General features: G+C 37.2%; 1 protein-coding gene across 1 annotated transcript in view; it reads right to left on the bottom strand.

The window, feature by feature from the left end:
• Positions 1-27005, bottom strand: part of LOC134529001 (optomotor-blind protein-like) — a 385878-nt gene extending 358873 nt beyond the window's left edge. The window contains exon 1 of the mRNA XM_063362669.1: positions 26509-27005. Within this exon, the coding sequence (XP_063218739.1) occupies positions 26509-27005 (497 nt within the window). The remainder of the gene's footprint in view (positions 1-26508) is intronic.
• Between the last annotated feature and the right edge of the window lie 976 nt (positions 27006-27981).

Raw genomic sequence — 27981 nt, 5'->3', positions numbered from 1 at the left:
ATAGCAAGTATAGATCTGGAAATTCCGCAAGTTATAAATCATTGTGAGACTCCTCGTAAAAAAAATGACGATAACCTGAGAACTGATCGTAATAGTTTGGAGGATTTATAAATGTTTAACTGTTCTTAAACTAGTGATGTTTAAGTAGGAAAAAAAATACCTAGGATCAGGCTCACAAAAAAAGGAAATTTGTTTCCGTAGTGGTATCCCTGGATCTGAAAGAGTATTTTGTCGGATACCTAACCCGTTTTATTTCGATTCGTTTTGGGTACCAAATCGGTGTGTGTACTTGAAGCTTGGAGCCTCTAGAGACCAAGTAAGTTTACGAATGTGGAGTTCACTTACATAAAAAAAAACAAATCAACACTAGGTAATAACCCTATTATGTTGACAAAAAAAATTAATAAGCTTTCTGAGTCTACAGCAAAAACCTTTCTTTTTCCTTCCTAATGTGTGTTTTTACCTCGCTTACAACGAAACTCGTAACTCAGGAGTCGGAGCCAGACGGTGAGTCTATGAAGATCCAGTTATCTGAGATAACAAAAAAGAATCTTCGTTTATTTGAGGTTAATTCTTCTTTGATAAGTCCGTACATTTTCTGTAATTTCTAACGGGGTACGTATGTAGGTTCTGTGTCGGCCGCTGAAATGGTCGAGCGGGGAGCAAGTTCAGTTGTAGACACCGCACTGAAGTCTGGCCAACACGCCTAGCTTTACACACTCCCCTGGACTCTCGAAACAGTACAAATAAAAGGTTATTTTTAACAAATGATTGTCTTAAAAATCAGTTGCCGAGATATTTTCTGTGAACCTTCAGATAAAACTGTGTTCGTTCCGTGACACATTTCTGTGAAACATATCAGGTGTGAGGTTTTCTCTCCGTGTGTATCATAAAAACTTGCTCACTCAAATTAATAAATTTTTTTAAATATAATTTACACAGCGAAGAATGTTGCACTTACATACATGAAGCGTTCAAAAACTTTTTTTTTGCTACTAGTCGCCAAATAATCCTATTACAAAACATAGAAAATGATTAAGATTAGTGTTTTGTAGATATCCTTCATTACTGAGAAGCGTTTTTATCCACTTGTTTTGTCCAAGTTACGTTATTAATTATTCGCGGGTGAGTATCTAGGCGTAGCTGTTTTTTTCTGTTTTTTTCAGTTTTTTCAGTGTGTTCGTCTCTGCTGCCTTCGGTGATTCGATCAGATTTTTTTTACACGCTGATAATCCTTTTGATAACTGCGACTCCGCGATTTGTTTTCGTTTACATTTACTTGATATATCTGCGTAATTAACTGCATGTTGTTAACATTGAGTCGTGGATAATTGGAGCCACGCTCAGATTGATCTCTGTGTTTCTACTTTGCACAAGTTATTTTTTTTTATTCCAGGTGGATGTACGTATGCGGTATACCTGCAGTGCTTGAGCCAGGGGTGTCCAAAGTGCGCGCCGCGCCGTGCGGAGTGGAAAGTGGCAACCCTCTTTCCTTTCCTCCGGAAACTAAACTTGATTATATTCGCAATAAAGAATACAGAATTCAAATCGCGCGCCGGGACCCGCGCACGCACTGTCTTCGGAAACGAGATTCCTCATCAGCTCGTAGGTTTGCACTCCTACTCAACCAACAACCCGTGTGTTTAGCTGACGTAAACATTGCAAGTCAGCTGATTGGTAGGGCAGAAACTCTGTATGCCTATTAGACCGCATGATGGTATTTCCGCGCCAGCTGTTTCTTCCTCGTGATTGGCGGAGTCTGCAAGACGAGCCATTCCCTTGTTTGACCGGGCCATTCAGAACGCGTTTACTTCTGTACAGAATTATTGTGATTGGTGTGCTGCCATTAGACACGGACCTGGAAGAAACTCGACCAATCACGAAGCACAGACGATGCTCTCAGCTAGTTCAGAAAACGCATGCCTCTTCTGATTGGGTACATGGCCTGGAGCCTCCAAAATGTGCTATGAAATCTGTGATCTCTGACCAGCTGGTTCACAATGTTTACATGCGCTGAACGCACGGGCTGTTAGTTTAAGTTGGAGTGCCAACCTACGAGCTGACGGGAATCTCAGTTCCGAACTCAGCAAATGTTGGTTGCTTTGTTTTAATTGAGTTCGCTTTAAAAGTAAGTCGAAAACTGGAAAGATTTTTATTAAAAAAGCAAATCGATATTTCAAGCGAGTGTGGTCGACAATACGATGATAACTATTTGGACTTTGGCTTTACTTCAGTGGAAGTAAACAATGGAGAAAGACCACAGTTTGTGCTCTGTTTAGAAACTATACCGTCCGACAGTATGCTAAATCGACATCTCGAGACCATTCACCCTACAGTGGTTAAAAATTCGAGCGAATTTTTTAATAGGAAGTTGCAAGATTTTCAAAAACAAACAAAAAGTGTTCACTCAACAAGCCTCAGTAACCTAGCAACGCACTGCTAGCATCTTTCAACGTGGCATACAGAGTGGCGAAGTGCTAACAACCTCTCACCATCGCAGAAGAGCTTATTCTACTAGCTGCTCTCGACATGGTCAATATTATGGTGGTAACATAGGCGTGACCTCTATCCAACAACACTACTAGTCGTAGAATCCATCATATAACTGAGGATCTCAATGATCAATTAATAGAGAGAATAAAAGGCAAGGAATTTGTTCTGCAACTTGATGAGGCTATGGGTAGGGCCATGTACTTTTCGCGAAAAGATTTCGAGACAAGCTGAGAGTCAAAACACTGTAGCATCGTCTGTGTTTTGTGATTGGGCGAGTTTCTTTCAGATACAGGTCTATCGCTAGAACACCAATCACAGTAATTCAGTGCGGAAGCAAACGCATGCTGATTGGCCCGGAGAAATAAAGGTATATCTTCGTATGCAGATGGCCACCAATTGCAAGGAATAAATTGATGGCGCAGGCATACCGTATTGCAATGTAATGGGCGCTCAGATCTTTTCGCGAAAAATGCCTACCCCTAGCTATAGGCTGTAATAAAGATGCACACCTTATTTGTTACGCGCTCTTTCTGGATGATGTAATCACTGTCAAAGACCTTCTGTTCTGCAAAAATATTCTTGAAAGCGTAAAGGCTCAAGACTTGTTTGAACTTCTTGACAATAATATTGTAGAAAATTATTTGGATTGGGAGAAGTGTTTCGGTGTGTGCTGATGCTGCTTGATCAGTGTCGGGCCGCTATGGAGGATTACAAGCGCTTATTCGCAGTAAAGCACTCCATGATGTGTGGACCCATTGCATCATCCATATGGAAGCACTTGAATCGAGGTCCATGAACTCTCAATTGAATTTTATGTTAGAACGTGTCATAGCCGTAGTAAAATACTTAAAAACTAGGCCTCTGAAAGCCAGACTGTTCAAAAAACCACGCATCGAAATGGAAGCGAACCACACGGGCCGGCTATAGTACTGTAATTCACGATGGCTTTCACGTGGCAATGTCGCGTGCCTTGCATTCGAGGAACATTAAGAAATTCACACATTTCTGATAGAATAAATTCATGAAAACTCCAGATATTTTCCCAAACCAGAATTTTTGCTTAAAGTAGCACATTTGTGCAATATATTTGACTAACTGAATGCCTTGAATTTTTCTCTGCAAGGTAATATGCAAATCTGGAAATTATTGCAGAAATTTGCGTTATTTAAGAGAAAACTGCAGTTGTGGATAAGAAAAATCAGTCAGGATGGCGGTCAAGATTGTTTCCCGAAATTGCATAAATACGCGGCCTCTAATGAGCTCGTTGTCTAACAGATCTTGCTGTCCCTTTGCACAGAACACCTTTCGTAGCTCACTGAACGGTTTGCAAAAATTTTTGCGGAATACAGTGTCGAAAACATTTGCGTGGATCCAAGATCCTTTCCATGCTCAAACTCCACCAGAATTCACTTCCCAAGAACAAGAGTGTCTCTTTGAACTGTTTTGCGACAACATCCTTAAAACCAAATTCGCTTGTTCCAAGTTAACGGAGTTTCAGATAACGGTCAAAAATTAATATCCAACGCTCAGTACAAAAGCTGTAAGGATTCTCATTCCTTTTGCAACACGCTATTTATGCGAAACCGGATTTCCAGCTCTAGCTGTAATAAAGAGCAAATATCGCTCAAAGATCAATGTGGAAGAAGAAATGAGAGTAACCGTGTAATGCTTTATTCCGCGCTTTGAAAACAACGTGTGGGGTTTACGAAGCTCACTCGTCACACCTCGAAGCTGAATTTTTTCGTATTTTTCTGTAATAAAAATACATACGTTTTGTATATAAATTCTAATAGACACATATCCTATGCGAGCTCCAGATTGTGTTTGTTTTCGTTTCTGTGCCTAGTGTCATAATGCAAAAATTAATAAAAATATTATCTTTGTTGTGTTTTTGTCATTGTGCGCATATTTCGACTAGAGCGCTGCGACAAAATACTGAACCTCTCAGTGCTTCGCGAACTGACATAACTACTGCCAGTATTTTGGCGGGCTCCTTGTCCTGAGACAGCAATTTGGAGAACGTAACAGTAGGCTACTCCTGAAAAAATATATATATTGTTGCGAAATGTTTTTGCGCCAATACACCTCGCCAAACTGTGACTTATTTAGAATTTGTTTTGAAGAAATGTAACTTAAGCTAACGTAACTATTTCCAGAAGATCCAAATTGTTATTATTTTTTAAAGTACAGAAGTTGCGTTACTATTGGTCCATTCAAATACAAGACGAGTTTCCTTCGCTGGTAAGATCTCCTGCGTTGAGACATGAACAAAGTGGATCGAGGCCTGAAAAAATGATCAATATTTCTCGCGATCATGCACCATGTCAAGCGGCGTACGACAGCATTCCGCATGTTCACCGATCTGTAGCCTACACACGCCTCAGGAAACACGGGCCAATGACAAACACTGTAAATTTTTCTTTGTTAATGGAACTAAAATAATCATGTAAAATTACAGATGAACATCTGTAACTTCACATGAAAACTACTCCATCTCCGCAGGAAAAATGTTCGCAGTAATACTGGGTTAAATTTCTTATCCTGAAATTTATGATTTTTGCTGTCCCTGCACCAACATTAGTTAATGTTGTTTATAGCCCGTCCTCTGTATGGCTTTCCAGTGTTAACTGGGCACATTAATAAGCACAATAAAACCAAATCAAATCAAATTGTTGAATATGCTATTATCTTTCCCGTGGTTAATGGAATTTATACTTATATAAAACAATCACAATTTAAAACGTATACGCCAAATTTCGTAAGCGCGACAAGAAATATTATTTTTTTTTTCAAAAACGTATTCACGTACTTATGCAAAAATAACCATTACAACATGTTGTACATATTCAGAACATTTTCATGTCTCTTAAACATAAAAAAATATTATTTTTACGTTTTACTATTTTGTTATTACATGAATAGTCGCCAAAAAACATTTTTCTTAGATTTATAGTAAAATATTTTTTAGCCCCTGTCATAAAACATTTCTGAAGAAAATGTACAGTTTGTGTCTTTATAAACGAAAGAACGAAACATGCGTAGTAAATTTGACACTTGTCTTTAAGTCAGTAGTCGTCAACAAACAAAATCGCTTTCAGAGTAAAAGGTTGTTTGGTTCGCAACATTTTCCATTCCCTACGAACACGCTTAATAATACCTATGATATTGTTTCTAGTTACATAATACAAGTTATTATACCTTACAATTGCATGGGAAATTTACCGTGAAATGTCTCCTAAATTTGTTTAGCAAATAGTAAAGTACATGTTTGAATGTGGTGCATATCCCAAACATCTCTACAGGCTAATGATGTCCCTTAGTTGTTTATGGGACGCTATCTAACATTCTCCACGGTGAAGCTAGGGACGTGAGTATTGTTTAAACGAGCAGGTTATGGTTGTGTTCACTGAGCCAGAGGCAAGCGAGAGCCAGCACATGCAATCGTGGTGGGCTGGCTGGCAGCCCAGCGGGAAACGACTAAAGTCGCCCCCGAAACAACCAGTGTCACCCAAACCAATGCGCACAGCAATGTCCAAGCCCCCAACCCCCCCGCATGGTAGACTCTTTCTACTCTGTCCAACTCTTCTTCCAGATCCATCCTTCTGTTTTCCCGTAAGCCTCCTGCTTGATATTAATGCATGACATTTTGCATCCCGCATGTCAGAGCCCAGGGTTTTTCAATGTGTCTATGCAGGTTTTACCTGGGCCCAACTTATCTAGTTTTTGGTCTAGAATAGTCAGTGAGGGGAGTTAGACATGGAGCAAATCGCTGCCATGGCTGGCCAATCCCCCTCCTAGCACATGATGCATGCTACCCCTCCTGCATGCTTAGAGCGTATGGGCTTCGGCCTGAGACGCACTTAGTCTCCCTCCCTAACACACTTAGTTTTTAGTTAGGTTAGGAAAAAAAAAATGCAATCGTGTGGCGTGGACGGAACTACATGTATCCTTCCGCGTGCTCTTTTCAGTGAGTTGCAAACATGGCCGCTCTCACTCGCGCCTCCTGCGACTGTGCGATGGAAAAAAATCCAGAGAATACCAGTCTTTTAAAACAGAAACTTACTCAGCACCTACGAGGAAAACTGAACTTCATCCCATTTAACATCTGAATAAATTCCACGCTTCATTAACACTTAAAAAATATATATTTCTTTGCGAGAATTAACTAGACCCTGCGTAGAGAATATGGGTAAATGTCTTTTAAAAAAAATCTGTATTTTGCGAAAACATTTTTGTGGCTACATTTCCGGGAAGAAAAAGTGGCGTATCTTACAGATGAATTCTTCGGAATCTAGTTCCAATGTTTGTGTGTGTGTGTGTGTGTGAGTGGATTTTTAATCGTAAAACTGAACGCCTTTAAAGTGTACGTTGTATTTTCACGTTAATCGTAAAAGTAGATAAGCTTCTACAGTAGACTACTTTTGTGCTTGAATTCAGAATAATAGGTATATTTTGTAGATTTCACATTGATGTTTCCAAACTAATGGTTTCTCCATTGGTGCAAAAATACTTTTTTTACAATATAACTATTTTTTAATACACCGCATTAATTTAATTCTCGTATAATTCATGGAATTATAATTAACAAAAATCTTTATTTATGGTCATGTCATAGATTTTCATTATACTTACATTAAACACATTTTGTTCTGACCAATCAATTATTGAAAAAAAAACTGCACGGATTATGTTGTTATTAAGTTAATAAGATAGGTTCTTGATTATTTGATTGTTGGATGAATTAAGCAGTTGTGATAAGGACTTGTGGCGAAAAACCACATGCCCGTTGATGTAAAGCCTAAGCTAAGTAACTTACAAGCCAGGGCGACAGGGGATTGTACCCTGCGAACATGGGGTCGTCTCTGTGTCCAAGTGCTCTCAGCGAGTCGTTTCTATTAGCGACAGCGATACGAGACAACGCACACTACGATACAGAAGGTAAGTTCTATCTCACACTGGAACGCTAACGAAAAATACACAGTTTTTTTCCCTTCCATAAAGTATTTTATGAACTAGTTGTAGGTATTTAAGTAACACTACAAGCTGAATTTTGTGTTTTTTTAATTCGTAACATATAAAAATAAATTAGTGCTCGCTCGCTTTCCCCTTGTTTATCAGAGATATTGAAACTACAACGTTTGTTTGTAATACTAAGCATTTGTTTATTTGCTGTTATTTTTAACTTTCAGCCTTGCAAACACTGCAAATAGAATAAAATTATTATATGGTGTCTTTATATAAAGCAACACTTAAGTCACAAGTGCCACTCATTATTGGAACCGTGCAATTATATCATTAGTCGTTAAAACCATGGCTGCGAACACGGAGAAACATTAGGATAGCGTGCAAGATCAGGCGGGACCTGCCAAGGCATAGGCGAAGGTGTTACGTCGGCAGAACATCTGAGTCTATGCTGGGTTACGTAGCACGGTTAGGCTGTGCCTGCATAGGGTTAGGACAACCGGACAACTAAGTCTATTGTGTTTATACGTAGCACGGTTATGTTATGCCTACAAATGCTCTTGTCGACAAGAAAAATGTTTTACCAAAACCGGTGCTTGTAAATTTCTGAGTCATGTTGGTGGCTAGCATCTGAACAGTTATCAGCAGTAGGCTACATGAGCGTAACTATTTCGCTATCACGACCAGCAAGGGCTCCTCGCAGTAGGGCTTATCAGCTTATTATGTACGAGTAATGCAGCGCTGAGATGTGTTTATTTTTAAACACCCTTCTTTGATGATTTGATAACTTAACTATTGCACAACTGATTATTTGTTCTGAATTTTGTGACAACAAATCCTCCTTATACAAAAGCAACTGTAATTTATCCATAGGGTGGTGCTAATATAATACTATTTTTGTTGCGCTGAAGTTTTTTCACTTTATTTGCTACTTATTTTGTTATTATGATATTTTCACTGGTGGTTAAATCAAAAAAACCTGTTGATCGATCAAAAAGATAGCAAAATATTTAATTAGGCGTTTTCTAAAATTATATATAATATAGTATACATAATATCAAATTAGTGGAAACTATATTTTAGTATTTGCAAATATGTCACTTGGCGGAGCTGCTATTGGAAGTTTGATATACGTTTTATTCATACCTATAGATATGTACCCAATCAAGACGATTATTGATCGCAAGAAAGTTTCGCTTTTTGCTGGGCTGCTTATGTCCGCAGTATTCATTTCGTCACTTTCCACAATCGACAAAAGAAGCTCTTTCGAATCTGGAATGTTCTATGAGACAAAGCTACTGTAGGGTCTAACTTAGAACATACATATGTTGTTCGTCTCATCGAGTCAGATGCCTTGAAGGCAATACACGGTCACATTTATCCTGATTTTCATTTTCCCTGTTTTCTCGAATTTACTCGGGCGAATAATAGGATTAGTGGATTATTCTTCCGCAGATATCCTGCATTTGGTCCGTGGTGTGTGTCTGTCTTTAATGACTCCACTGTAAAGAAGACGTAAAGCATGAAGGAATGATATGTAGGAAGATATTAATGCGATATGATGTGTTAAAAACGTTAGTACCAACCAAAACCGTGAGAAAATTTTAAGTGTTTTACTAACTAACATACCGCGAAAATGACTGCCATGATTTATTAATTCAACATTTCATGTCCTAAATCTAAAATGAATGGCACAATCCATGGTGTGCTCGCGACAAGCAACTGGAATGAAAACGTGTTCCGTTTTTGCAGGAGAGTATTGGCGAGTCAAGCGGACGACAGATCTAACTCTAAAACGTTTTACTCTCTTGCGACTTCTGCAAACTGATCTAGAGATTTGACTTACTATTTTTGCATGCTTTAAAGAAACCCGAGCGAATAATAATCGTGAACAGTATAAAATGAAAATGATAATACACAAAGAAAAACTTTCTTCTTACGTACACAGCTGCAAATAAAACCGAAATGTCAACGTATTAATATTAGTTTTTAAAGTTCATTTAAATGAAGATGAATAACTAATTTAAATAAATTATATATGTAGTTTACGTTTAGGATTAAACGTAGTTATGTTAGCACGACTTCAAGAACATCTAAAATAACAATAAAGAAGAGAATCAGTGCACCATATTCCAAGAAAACATCGTTCGTCAATTATATGGGAAATGTCACTTGAAGGTTTATTATTTTATTATGCTTATTGCCCAATATTGCTTGATTTACAAAGTTTTTTGGATTGCTCAAATTACTATTTGTAACCGTGTGTAATGATCACAAGACTTTTCGTGTTAATTTTCTACATTAAAAACATTTAAGGACACGAGATAAACATAACCTTAACTGTTTACAATGTGGAATCATCATCTTGTGACATCACAAGTCATAGATAGGCTACTGATGTGTGCTGTTTAAGACAGTACCCTTCAAGCAAAAATCATCAGATTCAAACTCATGGGTACCAACCGAGGTCTTAGCAAGAAGAAGAATACAACAGGAAGACTAGCCTGTGTATCGATTGTTTGGACTACTTCTAGAACTTTCTGTAACCGTCCCAGACATTCTATTTCATCCTAGAGAGTTTGAGAGGCAATAGGAGGGAGAGAGGGAGGAATTTAGGGTATAAATACTCGGGGTTTTTGACAGTTCAGTATGGAGAATCAATAACATCAGAGTATGGAGAGTATAGAGGCTATTGGAGAGCTAAGTATAATTTTTGTGTTCGTTATTTTCTTGAATGGCCAGTAATTTTTCTAAGTTTGATATGTTTTCTGTCGTACAAGGTTACTTGTAAATTTCACTAAATTTTTCTGACAGCATTTGACTTGGTCTTTTGTGTGTGATGCACCTGGTAAAGTAACGTAAATAGTGTGTTTTTTTTTTTGGTGCTCATAATACTCTGCACTGGTTTGCACTTTCTGCACCTTCAGTGCTGTTTACTTGGTGGCCATATTTGTTTCAGAGTAATAAAAGTAAATTAACTCTCCAAAGCCTTGAAATTATTTGTAATTGAATGTTGTGTTATTTCTTAGAGATTTAAGAACTTATCGCTCAAAAAACATTTGTTACAAATAACTTGAGATATATAAGTATATTTAATATTTAACAGTTATATATATTTTTGAGATAATTTCGTGGGATTAAAAACAAAATATATAATAACTTCATTGCACCAGAAAAAATAATGATCAGATTAATTACTTTTGTATTATTTATGGAAAGTTTGTTTTTTCCTACATTTTTCTGGTCCCAAACACTCATTACAAGCACCAAATCTTTTACAAATCAGAATACAAACACTTGCTGGCTCAAATGGGGCCTAACCTGCATACTAAATGAAAATCAGAGGAAATAACTTAAATGCTGAAAACTTTAGAAGATGGCAGAACATTAACAAGACAAAACAAGTAAATTTTATTAAATTTATTGAAGTGTAAACATCACGGCCACCGCGACCCCTAGCTGTTAGAAACGACAGTAAATCTACGGACTTTTCAACGAAGCATTCAGATCAAACAGACCAACTTCAAATAACTGAATCTTCCAAGAAACTACGCCTTTTTTTTTTTTTTTCGACTTCCGAGTTGATGTTCCGTTCCAAACAAATGTGAACAAAAGAGGAGTGTTCTTACTGTAAACTTAACAAGTTTTTGAATGTTTTGCTAAAACACCAAGAATATTTTTTTGACGTGACGTCTAATATATCGATGAATGCCGGCTGCCCGCACGAAAAAGTGTCCCGTTACGCACATTGTCCTGTTGCGCTGTGTCCCGTTACGCTCATTGTACGCTTGCGCCGCATCTATCTCTCTTCCACTCGATTGGACCAACCATCGATTTGACTTTTTCGAGGCACATTAAACTTGAAACACTCCCATTCGTTTCCTACTTTTCCTATCATCGTCCTATCCTTAACAGAAAAACACAGATTGGAAGAAGTTAAATAGCAAACATGTATAAAAGTTTTACTTAAATTAATCTCTTCGTTAAAGTAATAAACATATTTGAATTAATGAATGCAAAAAAAAAAAGTAAATTTATCAATTAAATTGTAGATTTCATTTCACTCCTTCTTTGTATCCATACAAAATAGTGATAATTCAATAAAAATTATTCAATTTTATTCATAAAAGTATGCAATCATTTTATCAATGTTTTGTTATGACGTTGTCACGTTAACCTATCGTCCGTAAACCGACTTTGCAGACAACAAATATTTTTTTTTTTTTTCTGGATTCAAATACGGATACAGCGGTACATTTACGAATATCCCTGGATAATTTGGAGCCAGCGTTCTTTGTAATTTGAAAGTGAAAATTTGTTAACATTGTAGAGGTGGAGTCCCCACAAGTCCGCCTCAGACAGTATCTGTGAGCGAACTGATAACACCACGCCTTACTTGGCCACACCTTGGTAAGTGTCGGCGTCTGTGCTGCATAGGTTGTTTCAAGCTGACATTTGAAACGTTCAACTGTTATCATTGGAAACCTTCTGTGTTCATCAGTGTTATGGTCGTTGTGTTGTCCGTAGTACTTGTTTACCTTCATCTTTGTGTTTATATGTTTGTTACGTTGTCCAGTTTGTTGTCTGCCAGCATTTAATGTCTCGTCGTTGTTAGCCCATTGTATTCGCCAGTGTTGTTATGTTAGTTTTCATCACAAGTTCCTTCAACGGAATTCTTGTGCTGTCTGATGTTTAAGTTCTGTGCTGTCGCCGTTGTGTTGTCCATAATACTTGTTTTGTTTCATCGTTGGTTCCGTTTGTCGCACATCAGCTGATGCAGTCTTGTTTTCTGTGAATTTTTTATCTTCAAATTTTTTATTTATTTTGTTGAATTTCAGAATTTTTCAATGACTAACAGTGCAATACCGCAATGGCGTATGTACAAAAAAATTCGTAGAAAGAGCTTTTGATTATTATTTTTATAGAACCAGGTAGAATGTGAGTAAGTTTGACAAATAATTTACCTCAAGAGTGTCACAATCTTTAACCAGCACAAAAGAAATATAAATTAAATGAGATATGACTGTTTAATTTAATCGCAGTTTAGTGTGCATTTAATAAAGACCTTCGTTACAAAATTGTATGTGAATTATAAACATTAAATACTAGAAAATTAAAGTTAAATTTTATAAGCTATTATTCATATTTAACAGTTTCATATTCAAATCAGAAACAATCGTAGGTTATTAGGATATTTAAAAAAAAATAGTTCAAATTGAACTACACAATACGATTTTCTTCATTTGATTTTATTAAAATTAGTTTCATATGTATAACTGAAAGATAATATTTTAACAATTAGAAACGACTTTTTTAAATTTTCACTCTTTACCGCAGTAAATAATTTTTTTACTGCATACTAACGATTTCTTTGTAACATTATTTTAATGATCTTTAAGAAAAACATTCTTTGCCAATTTTTTCCCACATATACATAGTTACCAAACTTTAAAAATTACTAGTGCACTTTATACATTGTGACACGAAAAGCGAATACATACTTTAATGTTAAATAATAGATTTATGTTTAGGCTAAATCTTTCAGAATGGTACGTTTTAAAATGAACGTTGATTCTTTTTATATATAAGCAAAAATAATTTTTGTGGATGTTTAAAAAGTAAAAAAAAAAAAATATTAGACGTATTTTTTTCATGTTCCTTAGGCGATGATTATAAATGTAAACACCTGGGATGGTTGTTTGGTTATTGTGTAAAGCCTGCAGATTTTTTTTGCGACGAAAAGAGAAAAATTAGTCAATTTTTGTTACAAGAACGGCTTGTTACAGTTTTCTCTTATTTAATATGAAGAACCACTATAGAATCAAAAGGAAAATTTCGTTTACAACTTATAATTAATGTTCCTCGATATTCATACAAAACACATCTAATCTCACCTCAAAGGGAAAACCACGGTAGTGTAAAATAAAATACCAAATCGTAGTGATGAAAAATAACGAACATGTAAAGAGAATTATTGTTAGTTGTATGATGTGTCACTCAACCGTCTTGCGTCGATCCAACAGAAGTAAACGAAAAAAATCAAACATTTTGAAAAGTACTTCTCTTGTATGAGTTATTTCCCCGCTACTAAAATTAATTATTTTAGTATGTAACAGAACGATTATTAAATTAAACCAATAATCAATGGTGGATAAAATAACGATTATCTATGGACACTTCTTTAATTTAGCGGTTTAAAACTAGGTAGTAACGTTATTTTTTTTGACGTGACAACGTCTAATAAATCGATGAACGCCGGCTGCACGCACGAAAAAGGGTCCCATAACGCACATTGTCCCGTTACGCTGTGTCCCGTTACGCTCATTGTACGCTTGCGCCGCATCTATCTCTCTTCCACTCGATTGGAACAACCATCGATTTGACTTTTTCGATGCACATTAAACTTGAGACACTCCCATTCGTTTCCTAATTTTCCTATCATCGTCCTATCCTTAACAGAATAACACATATTGGAAGAAGTTAAATAGCAAATATGTATAAAAGTTATAGTTAAAATAATCTCTTCGTTAAAGTAATAAACATATTTGAATTAATGAGTGCAAATAAAAGTAAATTTATCAATTAAATTGTAGATTTTATTTCACACCTTCTTTGTATCCATACAAAATAGTGATAATTCAATAAAAATGATTCAATTTTATTCATAAAAGTATGCAATCATTTCATTAATGTTTTGTTATGACTTCGCGTTAAACTATCGTCCGTAAACCGACTTTACAGAAAACCAATTTTTAATTTTTATTTTTAACTTGAAGAGTTTTACTTATAAGAAGGAAAGAAAATATGCAACGTTATTTTCTTACATACACTTGCATTGTTAGTTGTAAGATGTGTCACTCAAACATCTTGCGTCAATTCAACAGAAGTGAAACGAATAAAAGCAAACGTTTTGAAAAGTACTTCTCTTGTAAAAGTAATTGTAGGGGAGATCAAATTAATTAATTTAATATGTAACAGAATGATTATAAAATTAAACCAATAATTAATGTGGATAAAATAACTATAATATATGGACATTTTGTTACTTTAGTGGTTTAAAATTAGATAGTAACGTTATTTTATTTCTTAAATTGAAGAGTACTATTTTATAAGAAGAAAAGCAAATATGTAAAGTAATATTCTTTCATAAACTTGCATTATAAATTAAACGACATAGTTGTAGGGCAGTACCTACTCAATAAAAATTGTATAACTATTACCTACAACTTTCTTTTAACAAAGGGGCCAAAAATACTATAAAAAAATTATATTTTAAAGACATGGCCTTTCATTTGTAACCTGAAAATAATTTAAGACTTTGTTATAGTGAAAAGATGATACAAATAAGTATTTGACCACATATTTTGTGGTATTTATAAACATTTTATAAAGATTTGGATACTTTTTTGTAAAAATTTCATTTTGTTAATTAATTTACCAAAGATAAATTTATAATTGATAAATTTTTACGCCAAGATCTAAATAATGTTCTGTAGAAATTGCAAAAAATATAATAATGTTCAATAAAGTTTTAATTTTGTTCATTACTTCTTTCCTACTGTAAAACGAAAGTTTCTGTAACAGGTCACTGAATTTTAGTGTGTCTGCATTCGTTGCATAGTTTTACTTTTGGTTGTCAAGGTAAGTGTCCTATTTTCCGTACTACTATACACATAGTTTCTACTTGTGCCTTTACTCTAAGTGTAATTAGCTTTACTTAAGCTTTATATAGGACTTACGTAAGATTACTAATTTTCGTACGCATTTAGATAATCTATGTCAATTTTTAAAATGTACTGACCTACATCCAATTTCTCATTGTAAACGACGTTTATAATTTTTGAACCACAGTAGAAATAACTTATTTAATCAGTTTTACATTTTAAGTTTCGATAATCTACTGCCGCGTAGTTTTAACATCCACAGGCATTCTAATGATTATCAATTTTATTTATTTTTTGTTAGATCTCCCTTTATTACCAGTGAATTACGTCAACTTATATTTTTTCTAAACGGATAAGCGCTATATACTAAATGCGGGACGGAAAACTTATTAATCCACTTAGTTTCAAATAGTGACGAGTGCACATCTGGTGTAATAATGATGGATTTATCAAACATACGTGGACGCTTGGTCGATATGGACTGTCACACAAAAATTATCCACAAATTTTTAGAAATAATAAAAAAAAAAAATCAATTTAATGGAAGTTCTAAAATATTTAAATTATGATATGGTTTGTCACATTATCCCTTTAATTACTAAATAATTAACCTATTTTTTTCATCCAAAACTTAATAAACACTAAATTGTTTCAGCTTCGCGACATTGTGATGTGCTATAGCTTGTAAATGCATTCTGAGAGGTAAATATTAATTAATATTTCTATATTTTTAAATTAAGAAAATCGTACTTGAATATTATTATATTTTCAAAGGAAAAAAACTGTTGCCTGTCTTTATCTTGCGAACAGCATTGGTCGGTAGTGTGCAATGGTTCCGCTACCAGAATTACTCATATGTGTAGTCAGAAATAATAATCCTTACGAACGAATCGTTTGAGAACATTCAAATTCAAACAATAAATTTAAGCGTCTAATGGCAAGAATTTTTTTATTCATCAAAAGCTAAACATTGTTAAGTAAAATTTTTAGTATTATCGCATTTACAGTGAACTAAGTACTTAGTTTTTCGCACTCTAATTATTTGCATTCTATTTTACCAACAAATTTTTTTGTTGCAAATAGATAATTTAGAGTAGGTATATTTTACAGTAGGGTATATTACATTGGAGTTTCAAAATTAAAGTGTAAATATAAAAAATATAGTATGTAAATGCAGTTTCTAAATTATGATAAACATAAAAATATAAACAACGAGTTTTTTGAACGTTCCATAGCAGTTTAGTAGAAGATAAATAATATCTTAACGTCAATGTTACATATTTTATTTAGGTTTTTTAAAAGTTCATTTTTTAAACGTACATCGTAGCCTAATGATGTTTTTATAAAGTTGTAAATTCAGTTAAATTGGAATAACACACCACGAATAACAATAAAATATTTAACAAAATTGCAGCTCCGAAAAACATTTCTTGTTAAAATCAGTAAAATTGTATCACTATATTGTAAGTAAAATTATATAAACATGTTATTATTTTGTGATTGAGTGTTCATATTTTAAATAAATTCAATTTTTACCCTATCATAATAAACTTGCAAATTCCTATAAAAAAAAGCATAAGCGACTGAAATTTCAGTATGAATTAAGTTTGAAAACCGGCTTGTTAAATTCTAAATTTACGAGTTCGCTAGGTTGAAAGGAATCGTTTTAAAACTATTTGAAGCAAACCAAGTTTCCCAGTCCGGATGTTTGTAACATTTGGAAGGCGCCACAAAAAAAACTTTTCCACTAGTTCAAATATATTTGGGGAAAATAAGAACCATGAATACAAAACACATAGACATAAAAACAAAGACTGGCCCACTATAAGCTAAAGCTTTGGCAGCGCATGTCTCAACTTATATATTTTTTGATGATTACAATATTAAAAGTGTTACGGAATCTAATAATATTACTCAAGTATAAGCTAAAATTAGGTTAACAGTACAAAAATATTATTACATTCATGAATTCACAAAATCGACGTTTCGGCGTAGTTAAACATGTCTGACTTAAATACTTTGTTGCGAACTGACTTTATTCGTAAGTTTATTTGTTTTGAAGCGTTTCTAGAATTTAAGTGTAGGTTTCACATTCCCATTCGACAAAATCGTATATTATTAAGATATTTAAAAATTAGGTCAAATAATATTTAAACAATATGATTTTATTTTTTTTATGTAAATATAAACAGTCATATTACTTAATTAACTAATAAATGATAAAGAAAGCAATTTAAAAATAATTTTTGAAATTTCCACTCTTCTTTGCGTTATAATATTTTTTGAGGGCATACCAACAGTTCCCTATTAACCTTTTTTTTTTGGATGTTTTTAAAAACAATCATTCTTTGCTATGTTTTTCAACCTATTCATGCCGAACTTTAAAAACAATTACTGCAGTTCAAAGATTGTTGCATGTGTAGAGAATACATATTGCATGTTTAATAGTCGATTCAGGTTTAGGCTACATCTTACATAACGGTACCTTTTTTAATTAACATAGTTTCCATTTAATTAATACCAAAATAATTTCGGTTAATGTTTACCAGGAAATTTGTAAAAAGTAACAAGACTTGTTTCCGTCGTATTCCTTAGGCGAAGTTGTATATGTTGTTTGGTTTTCGTGTAAAGACTACAAATTTTTAACTTGCATTCAATGCAGATTGGTATTCACGACGAATAGAGAAAGATAAGTTTATTACTGATACAAGAACTGCCTGTTACAGTTTTGTACACAGTTTTCTCATATTTTATACGGAGTCACACTAAAAAATCCAAAGGAAAATTTCATTTACAACATATAATTAATTTTCCTCAAACTTTTATACGAAACTCATCTAATCTCACCTCAAAAGGAAAACCACGGTAGTACAAAATAAAATACGAAATCGTAGTGATGAAAAATATCGAACATGTGAAGAGAATTATTGTTAGTTGTATGATGTGTCACACAACTTCTTGCGTCGATCCAACAGAAGTGAAACATAAACATCAAACGTTTTGAAAAGTACTTCTCTTGTATGAGTATTTTCCCTGGCAGTAAAATTAATTAAATTAATATGTAACAGAACGATTATAAAACTTTACCAATAATCAATGGGGGATAAAATAACGATATTCAATGGACGCTATTTTAATTTAGCTATTTTAAAACTAGGTAGTAACGTTATTTTTTTTAAATTGAAGAGTATTTCTTATAAGAAGGGAAAAAATATGCAAGGTTATTTTAATAAATAAACTTGCATTATAAATTTAACGAAAAAGTTGTGATGCAGTGCTTAGTAGAAATTTTATTATTTCACGAATATTTTTCCTATAATGCTCCTTCATAAAAAGACAAAAGTATTGTGAAAAAAATATTTTTTTTTATACTTGGGCATTCTTTCTAATTTGTAATCTGAAAATAATTTAAAATTTTCTTATAGCCTGGAGATAAAAAAATTCATTTACGAGAATCATTTTACCATAAATTTTTTGTGGTATTTTAGAATACCTTACTAGTAAATGTTAAAGATTAGGTTACGTTTTTGTATAAAATTCCATTGTGTTATTTTTCTTAAAAAATTATAATTGTTTTGTAAAAAATGGAAAAAATATAATTAGATGGTCATTGAAGTTATAATTTTGTTCATTATTTCTTTCTTACTATGAAAGAAAAGTTTCTATAAGAGATGACTGAATTTTAGTGTGTCTGCATTTGTCGTACAGTTTTACTTTTGTTTGTCAAGGTACGTTTCCTATTTTCCGTACTACTATATACATAGTTTCTACTTTTGCCTTTACTGTAAGTGTAATTAGCTTTTTTAAGCTATATATAATAGAGCTTACGGAAGATTACTAATTTTTGTACGCATTCAGATAATCTATGGAAAATTTTATAATGTAGGCTACTAACCAACATTCGCTTTTTCATTGTGAACGAATTTGATTATTTTCAAACATATATACAAATACCATTTATTGTATCAGTATTTAGAGAGCTAAGTTTGGATAGTCCAATGCTGCGTAGTTAGAACATCCACATGCATTTCAATTATTATTGTCAGATCTCCCTTTAATACTAGTGCATTGCGTCAACTTATTTTTTCCTAAAGCGATAGGTGCTCTTTAGCGATTGCGGAACTGAAAACTTCTAAATCTACTTTATTTCAAATTAGGACGTATGGAATTCTGTATGTGAACACAGTACAGTCAATCAAATGTACGTAAATGTTGTGGCTACTACTACAAACTGTAGCGGAAACAGCTCTTTGTATGGGAACTTTAATGGTTTAATGGTTAAATCTGCGCCACTTAAATATGTGTTTCTATACAGTTTATTTTTGTGGCCAAATATCGCTGATGGATCTGTTATTTCCTCAGAGTTTCCCTTTTCAACTGATTTTCAGTTAAGTTCGCTTACTAACCTGACAGCAACATCTGGTCTACAAACTTTTCATAATTCATTTCATCAATGATTTCAATTACTGGTTCATATTTACAAAGCGAGAAAACAACAGCGAATCAGTGAAAACTGACGGGATAACCGTTAAAACCTCTCCAAACAGACTTCGCTTTTGAACTTTTAGCAGTTTTCTCGTTAAATCCCACCAATTAGCATTAGTTTAGGCACTTTAGATGCCTAGGAGCATTTAGAGCGTGAATGACCTCGGACTGCCGTCTGATAACCTGGCGTAACGCTTGTCCTAGTTTGGACACACTACAATCGATTGAGGTAAAAAAAAAGGCCCAACATTGGGGAATATAGGTAACTTTTCACGCCGCCTGCTAGGCGCGTAGGTACATCATGCTTCGTCACGTACGTAAAACATTTTTAAATAGTCGCATGTGTTAAGGGATATGCCTTGTGGGATGTTGTGAATGATTCATGGGGATAAGGGTGACGTTCGCAGAATAGCGCTGTGTGCAGGCATAGCGCCGTGTGCCTTAACTACATTGGACAGTGCCTTGGACGATGTAACCTCCCATGGTAGGAAGCTCACCTATGTTTTCTGACAACTAAACAAACAATGTTGACATTACAGAACAGCTCTAAAAAAGAACTTTTTGACATTATTTGCGTAGCATTTATTAGCATTTTCATGTGGTTGGAACAACTCTTAGAAAATACACAATTTATTTTATTTGAAGAATAAAAAAACTAAAATGATTAATTTTAACTAACTAAAGAAATATAATAATATTTCGGGCAAGAATTTTTTTTTGTAATCACCGCAAAACGAGCAAACAGAAACTGCAACCATAAATTTCCAGATTTGGAACTTTTAAAATGAGAGGATTTAGGATGTTTCTTTTCCACAATGTCTGTCAAAATTTAATGAATAAACTTGAGATGTAGTAAAGCAAGCTTGTCTCTTGTCATGTTGTGTGCGCATTCATACAGATAGGCCTACTTGTATAAATGTCGTAAATGTTTTCACTTTAGCAATAATGAAGTTGTGGTTTTGGTTATGTTGAGGTAATAAAATAGCGTGTGCTAGACCTTTTTAAAAGGCTTCTTTTGACATCGTATAAAGTTAATTTTGTTTGAATATTTAGTGAATTATTTTAACTACACTGGCCTGAAGTTCGGGGCACAACACATTTGCAAATAGTCAGGCGGGCTTCGTGTGAAAAAATAGCCTACAATAACTTCTTTAACTGTTGTTTCTGATACAGACGACTAAAGAACGTTTAACGCACACCTGCTTGAGAGAGCTGATTAGTGAAGTAAAATACTTGTTTGTTTATTTATTTGCCAGCGTGGTTCCCCGTGGTTAGGGAACGCCTATTCCTAGAGACCGGAAAAATTCGCGGGTTCATTTCGTGATATGCTAAAATTCAAATAATTATACTGTTGTGCTGTTTCTGCTATTGGTTCACTGTTAATATGTAGTACTCTTGGCCAGTTAGAGACAATCAATCAAAGAAGTATCCAATCACAAGTTACCCATTTGAAACGCCTCAAAATTCAGTACCCAATGAACGGGCGCCGTTTGCCCAAGTAGACAGAGGATCGTGTAATCTATCCTGGAGGTCATTGTACTCGCGAATTTTTCCAGTCTCTACCTATAGGTCACTTCAAGACTCGTGGCAACTTGACGGAGTTAGCAAGAGACCAGGAGACCGAGTGTGTGGATATCTGCGTCGCGCTAAACTCCGCGGTGCGACGCGACGGTGTCGTATAGCTGAGCATGTAACCTCCTCCACACGGTGCGTATCGCAATAGCCAGTGGTAACAGCGGAGTTATACAAGGACACCACAACTCGGAAGATTTTTCAGGTTGCCTTTTTTGCTGTTTATTCTTGTGAGCAGAATATAGGCTACCGTTTCATATATACCTACACTGTGGGAAATCACAGAAAAATTACGGACTTTTTAACAAAGAATTTAACTAAATCAATAGCTACTTCTTCGTAGTTTCAAATAACTGAATCTTCTCAGAAACTACGCCGTTTTTCGACTTTCGAGTTGTAGTAGGTTTCATTCTGAACAAAGGTGGCGAAACGCGTGGACAAAAGAAGTTTTTTTTTTTTTACTTGGCCAGTTTTTTTAATGTCTTGCTAACATACCAAGAATATTCTTTTGGATTCATGTTTAAAGTACTTTACGTAAATTTACGAAGATCTCTGTATAGTTTGTAACCAGCTTTCTTGGTAGATTGAAGGCGAAAAATTGTAACAGTGTGGGCAATTGCGATTCAATTATCTGACGAAAGATATTTAACGGCTATATATATATATATATATATATATATATATATTTAATGACTACCACACACGCCAAAAGTGGCATTGTTACATATTGCATCTCGCCTGCACACGGGCTGATGGGAAGGCGATAGGCAGGGTTCGACATGCACTTTCCTGAGACTACGGGCTGTGCAATCCCCACGAAGGGAATCATATTTTCCTTCATTTCGTCTCTCCTTCTCTCGAGTTCCCCTCCTCCGTCGCACGACGTAAAAACAGAATTTTAAAATTTGTAGGCCAATTAGAAAAGCCCAAAGACACAACCTCATCGCCCCGCCGATTACGATCTGAGGGCAGTCAGCCCGGCGGGTTGTGTCAGAAGCTGTGCATGGCAGGGCGGGAGGGGGGGAGGGTGGCGGCGCGCTAAAGGGAAAGGAAAACCAGAAGAATTAAAATAAGAAGAGGACCAGAAAGCTGTTGGCGACCTCTCAGAAGCGATCCCTTATCGCGAGTCGGCGGGCTAGGGGCTGATCGCCTGTGAAGTGTCGCCGCCGCTGGTTCGACACGGCCGCCTACCTGCGGACCCGGGGATCTCGCCGTCGACGGCTCTTCGTGGCCCGTGCGTGTCTGCGAACGTTACCGCGACTACCACTAGCGTCGGCTGTGCTCCAGTGTCCCTTCACCTGCCACTGTTTCAAATACAGCGTCGTCTTGCTATCTCAGTCGAAGGCACGACAAAAAAAAAATCGCGTAATGTAGAGACTGGAAAAATTCGCGAGTTCAATGACCTCCAGGATAGATTACACGATCCTCTGCCTACTTGGGCAAAAGGCGCCCGTTCATTGGGTACTGAATTTTGAGGCGTCTCAATTGGGTAACTTGTGATTGGATACTTCTTTGATTGATTGTCTCTAATTGGCCAAGAGTCCTACATGTTAACAGTGAACCAATAGCAGAAACAGCACAACGGTATAATTATTTGAATTTTAGCATAACACGAAATGAACCTGCGAATTTTTCCGGTCTCTAGTAATAAGCTGAACATGATACTGAGGCTTTTCAAATATCTTCAATCAAATAACTAATATTTGCGGCTGAACTATCGTTATACGATATAATTGATCATGGTTGAATCAAGATCAAGGACTAAATGATGAGAATTAGCTATTTATATTTTGCTACCACTGTGCTAGGCCTGCCTAATGCATAATTCGCGTGGCTCCTTTGTTTTCTTCTGCGTGAAGGTTGCACACCTGACAGCACGTAGCTTCTGAATATCTCAGCTTCTCTCTTGAAAATACTTAGGCTAATTCCGTGCAACCCCCGGAAACGCACTCGAAAAAAAAAATATTTTATTGAATTTTTTCGTTAATCAACGGACACTCTATTTTCTGACTTTGCATCGATTTCGCAAGTCTACGGTATTATTCACGAAGATTTCCGTAATTTGTTTTCACACCTTTTTTTTTGTTTCAAAAGGAATCGCGAACGAAAATTTCATTTTGATCAGGAAATGTATAGGAAAAAAATTTAATTGCTTTTTAAAATGATTTTTTTTTTTTTACTGGAATTTGTTTGTCCTTTTAATCATTGACCTAAGACTGTCGCGTAAGTAGCCTAATAGTTACATGATATATCAACACGTAACAAATTTGGAAATATGTAACAGAAGCCGTTTTCTGTAGCTTTGACCGCGTCAAAGTGCGTTCATGCATTCCTCGCGGTTTGAGCACAGTTTGACGCTCAAAGGTCCAGACACCAGCGCAAGACAGGAAATTGCGTTTATTTGCCTGCCCATTTTTGGATCCAGAAGTCTGGCAAAACTGTGCCAATTCTACTCATTCTTAAAGGATGTAAAAATTTTCAACAGTGGCGTAGTTCTTTCGGGCGAATCATACTTAGAGGTTTTTACAAAGGCACATAACACAATAGATGCTTCTATTCTTTGAGCTGTAGAACCAATGAAACGCGCTCCTTTACCGTTAGGCTCTGTTAGGAAATATATTATGCGATGTTATTTGAATCTAACAAACAGTCAAATATTTACTACACACTCAACCAAATTAAAATTTTTTTCTGGAATTTTTATTTTGGAACATACACCTTGCAGTTTACACGTTTAGAAACGCAATCATTTGCCGCTATCTTTGACAAGAAAATTAAGTTTAAGTGCCGTATGATTTAGTGCTATTGAGTATTTGCCAGTAAATTGTTTATATTCGAGTGGGTACAATGTGTGGGAGTGCTTCTCGATAAAAACCATCTCGAGTTAGCCTCACTTTGCTTGTTAAGAACTTGATAACACATATACGGTATTGTAGGAAATCTAGCTACCAACGAACTTCACAAATAGCGACGATATAACAAAGTTGTCACCTCACAAAATATTAAGATGGTTAATTTTTTTAAAAAATGCAGTACCTGTAGTTCAGGTAAATAATTCCATTTAATTATTTTCTCATTTCAACCTGCGAGATATCGCCTGCGGCTATCTTTACGCTAAACTTTTGAGACAATTTTTTGTTAGAGTTTCTTTACATGTAGCTTCTGCAGACTGCCAAGAAAAAAGTTAAATGCACGGAATAGGCCATTTACCATATTTGTATGAAAAATTTTACATAAATAATATGAACAATTACCTATATGGTTAGGACCAAATGCGAAAAATTTCTCACAGCGCGCACCAATAGGATACATGCTATATAGTGGGTTTTTACATGGACTATTAAAATTATACTTTTATTACATTCGACGAAGACGATGAAGTTTAATGTGTAAATATCCCGTTTGTTGCGTAAAAATTTATTTTAAACAACAATATTAAAATTGGTTCAAAATATCTATTACTATAAACATGATCCAGAATTATCAATGATGTCATTCAAATAGGGTAAGTACATTTTTGCATAGTTATTACGATTCAGAACAAATTAATTACTCAATGTACTCGTTGTGTTATTTTTCTTCGAATTAATTAAGAGATTTTAAATTGCATCATTTTGCGCGCTATTTTTTTAAAATTAAAACTGACAGTATCACCCGGTTAAGGTACTTATAGTTAGATGTTTATATCACGCCCGTGATTATTCTAGGAATACACCTTACTACTGAAATTCCTCAATTTAAAAACAAAAGAAAAAATATATAAATTATGAGAAAAATTAAGCCATAAATTAGTTTAGGCTATATCTATTATTAAAACTTTGTAATGCTTTATTAACGTCTTATCTATCAACAGAACAAATTGAAGTTCGAGCTAGAATATATTTAAAGTTTATATTCATGTTCGACGTAGTAGTCAATGTTAAACTTAATTGGTGCATGTTTAAACGAGGGCGTAATACAAGCAAACTTGTAAACAAAGCTAGGCCTATAGTGCCAACGGAAACCTGCTATGAAGATTTAAATAAAATTGTATGTGGAAGCTTTGTCTTGGGATTACTCTCAAGGCAGCTAACAACGGTTCATTTATTAACGCAAATTAGGACTTTTTTTTATTGGCCCTGTCGTCCAAATAGGCCTACAGCTCTATTCCTCACAAAGGAGCCGGAACTAACTCGCTACATAAACGTTCATACATAACTCCCGTAACGAGAACTCTTCTTTCTGCGTAAATAATTTTGTATTGCCTTTATTTAACACATTTGTGCTTAAAAGCGCGAAACAAATAGTAAAAAATACGGTCTAAATTAAAATTATATCATTCCGTCTTTAATTAGTTATCCTAATTAGTTAATAACGAGGCTATGAAAGCTATGAACTTAAATTTAATTGTTTTTTTTTTAAATAATTACATGCATAGGGCCTGAACATCTGCCGTTATCGCAAGTTATTTGCGAACAAGTAGACCTACTAACATAAGTAGCCTACATGTGATTCATTACGAAGATGAAATCTTTGGAGACATATTTTCACAAATGCCTACCTAAAAAATAATTAATGGCAGGGAGACGTTTAAACATCCAATTAAATATATATTTTTTTAATAAATACTCCTGGGTATTTAAATAAGAGGTGTTTAATTTGTCAAAGCAATTTTTCCGTCGGTTTGTAATGCAATCGAATCTTCTGTTTCGAAAGAACAATAGCAAGTGTATCTCCGGGGTTTGTGTTGGGTCCATTGTGCGGTATATCGTCGCGTGTGGTCAGATGAAAATATGTCAATAGCGCACGAGTGTTAAAAAGGGGGGGTTTCGAATGGCCGAGGAACTCGCGAGCCGAATGTTGGCTGGAGTCGTGTATGCAAGGCCCGTGCCGGCATGTCCGTGTGTGCTGAGACGTCTCGCAAACACAGCGCGTGCCAGGTTCCTACCAGCGCGTTTGCTTTGCGCTACGAGCATTCCGCGGACCTCTTTGTTCGACGGCGCGGGCCTAGGTCTACACCGCTCGCCCAATCACACGCCGAACCTCTACCTCGTCACACCACGAACACCTCACTAACTGATGTCATGTCGAATGATGCCAATAATTTCGAGCATTGGTCAAAGCTTGGTCGTGTTGTCAACCGGCAGTAAATTTTGCGCAGTTGCTGTTTTAAAACTTACAGCCAGCCAACACGGAACCAACGAAAGTAATTTTCCAGAAAATAATTAAGTACTGAGATTGTATTTAAGTAGGTACCTAACAAGCCGCACTAAACGACATGCAGGCAGAGTGCGGTACGACCACGCGGGAACACCACATGCAGCACCAGGGGCTGGGGCGCGCGGGAGCTGACCTGCCAGACTTGGTGATCACCATCTCCGTGCCCAGCTTGTGGAACTTCTCCCACAGCTCCTTGCCCTCCAGCGTGACCTTGGGGTCGTCCACCACGCCGTCGTCCTCGGGCTGGATGGCGCGCAGCGGCCGCACCAAGGCCGGGTGGTGGTGGTGCGCCGCCGCCGCCGCCGCCAGCACCACGTCCTCCGCCGTGGTGTAGGCGTGCGCCGGGGGCAGGTGGTGCGGCGGCATCTTGGGGATGAGCGTGCCCGGGTAGCAGCCGGCGGCCGCCAGGTACTGGTGGTGCGCCGCCGCCGCCGCCGCCGCCGCCGCCGCCGAGGAGGAGGAGGCGCCCGGGTCGCCGCCCGCGTCGGGCTGCGCGCCGGCCCCTCCCCCGGCGCCGCCCCCGGCCCCGCCCCCGGCCGCCGTCAGCAGCGAGCTCACGCTGAAGTCGGTGGGGCGCTGCAGCAGGAAAGGGTGGTACGCCATGGACAGCTCGGGCTGCTGGAATCTCATGGAGACAGCTGGACAGCTGGCGGCGGCGGGTCACGGCCGGCCACGCGGCGGCGCCACGGCGCTCGGCGCCGCCTCCAGCATGCTGCGAGAGTCCGCCTCGAGCCGCGGGTGTCGGCCGACTGACGCCCGGCGCGCCGCGCTAATGACGGCGGAGCGGCAATCGGCGCGGATTGGGCTGGCGCCGGCCAATGGGGAGGCGCGCCTCGGGTGCGGACGTTCACACTCGCGCGGTGTCGGCGTGGCGTGACGCCCGGCGGGGGAGGGGGGGTGTGGCCGAGGGGCAGGACGCGATCACGCACTCGGCACGGACGCGCGGGCCGCGACTGAGCTGCGCGCCGAACAAAGCCCCGGTGCGCGGGGGGAAGTGGTGTCCCCGAGGCGCCGGGTTATGGTGCTAGATTCAGCGCGCTGAGGGGAAGGTGTCAGGGGGGCGTGGCCTGGGCTCGCCTCACCCCCACCCCGCGCGAGGTGGCGGGCGGGAGGGGGCGGGCCGGAGGTGTCAGCGTGGACTGCATAGCAGCTTGGAGCCTCGTCACGCCGGCCGGGCCTCGGCTGGCAATCGAGCCCCGCGATGAAAATATTTACCGCGGCTGAGTTTGCGCGGTATGATAAGCACGGGCCAAGTCACACACCAGTTTCCCGTCGAACCACCCCCTCCCTCCCGCGCCGCGAACCGGCGTGGAAACAATGATATATCTCTCCCCAGCCGCACAAAGAAAACTTTGTGAATTTATTAGGAGGACAGAAGTTATTCGTGCGGTATTTACTCGCGGGAGGCAGCACAAAAAGACGACGGCTCCCACTCGGGATAAGAGCCGGGATGTGGCGCCAGCGCGCCAAAGCGAGCAAAACAATGGGCGCGGCCCGGGGGAGGGGCGGGGGGCGGGGCATGCGCGGGGCGGGGCCTGGCGGGCCGCGCCCCTGACTGGCCCCGCCCCACCGCCCCTCCGCGCCCTGGCGGCCGCCTCGCGAACCC

Source organism: Bacillus rossius, chromosome 2, assembly GCF_032445375.1.
Source record: "Bacillus rossius redtenbacheri isolate Brsri chromosome 2, Brsri_v3, whole genome shotgun sequence".
Classification (NCBI taxonomy): Eukaryota; Metazoa; Arthropoda; class Insecta; order Phasmatodea; family Bacillidae; genus Bacillus; species Bacillus rossius.
The sequence above is the reverse complement of the archived record's forward strand: the minus strand, read 5'-3'. Positions and strand labels throughout refer to the sequence as shown.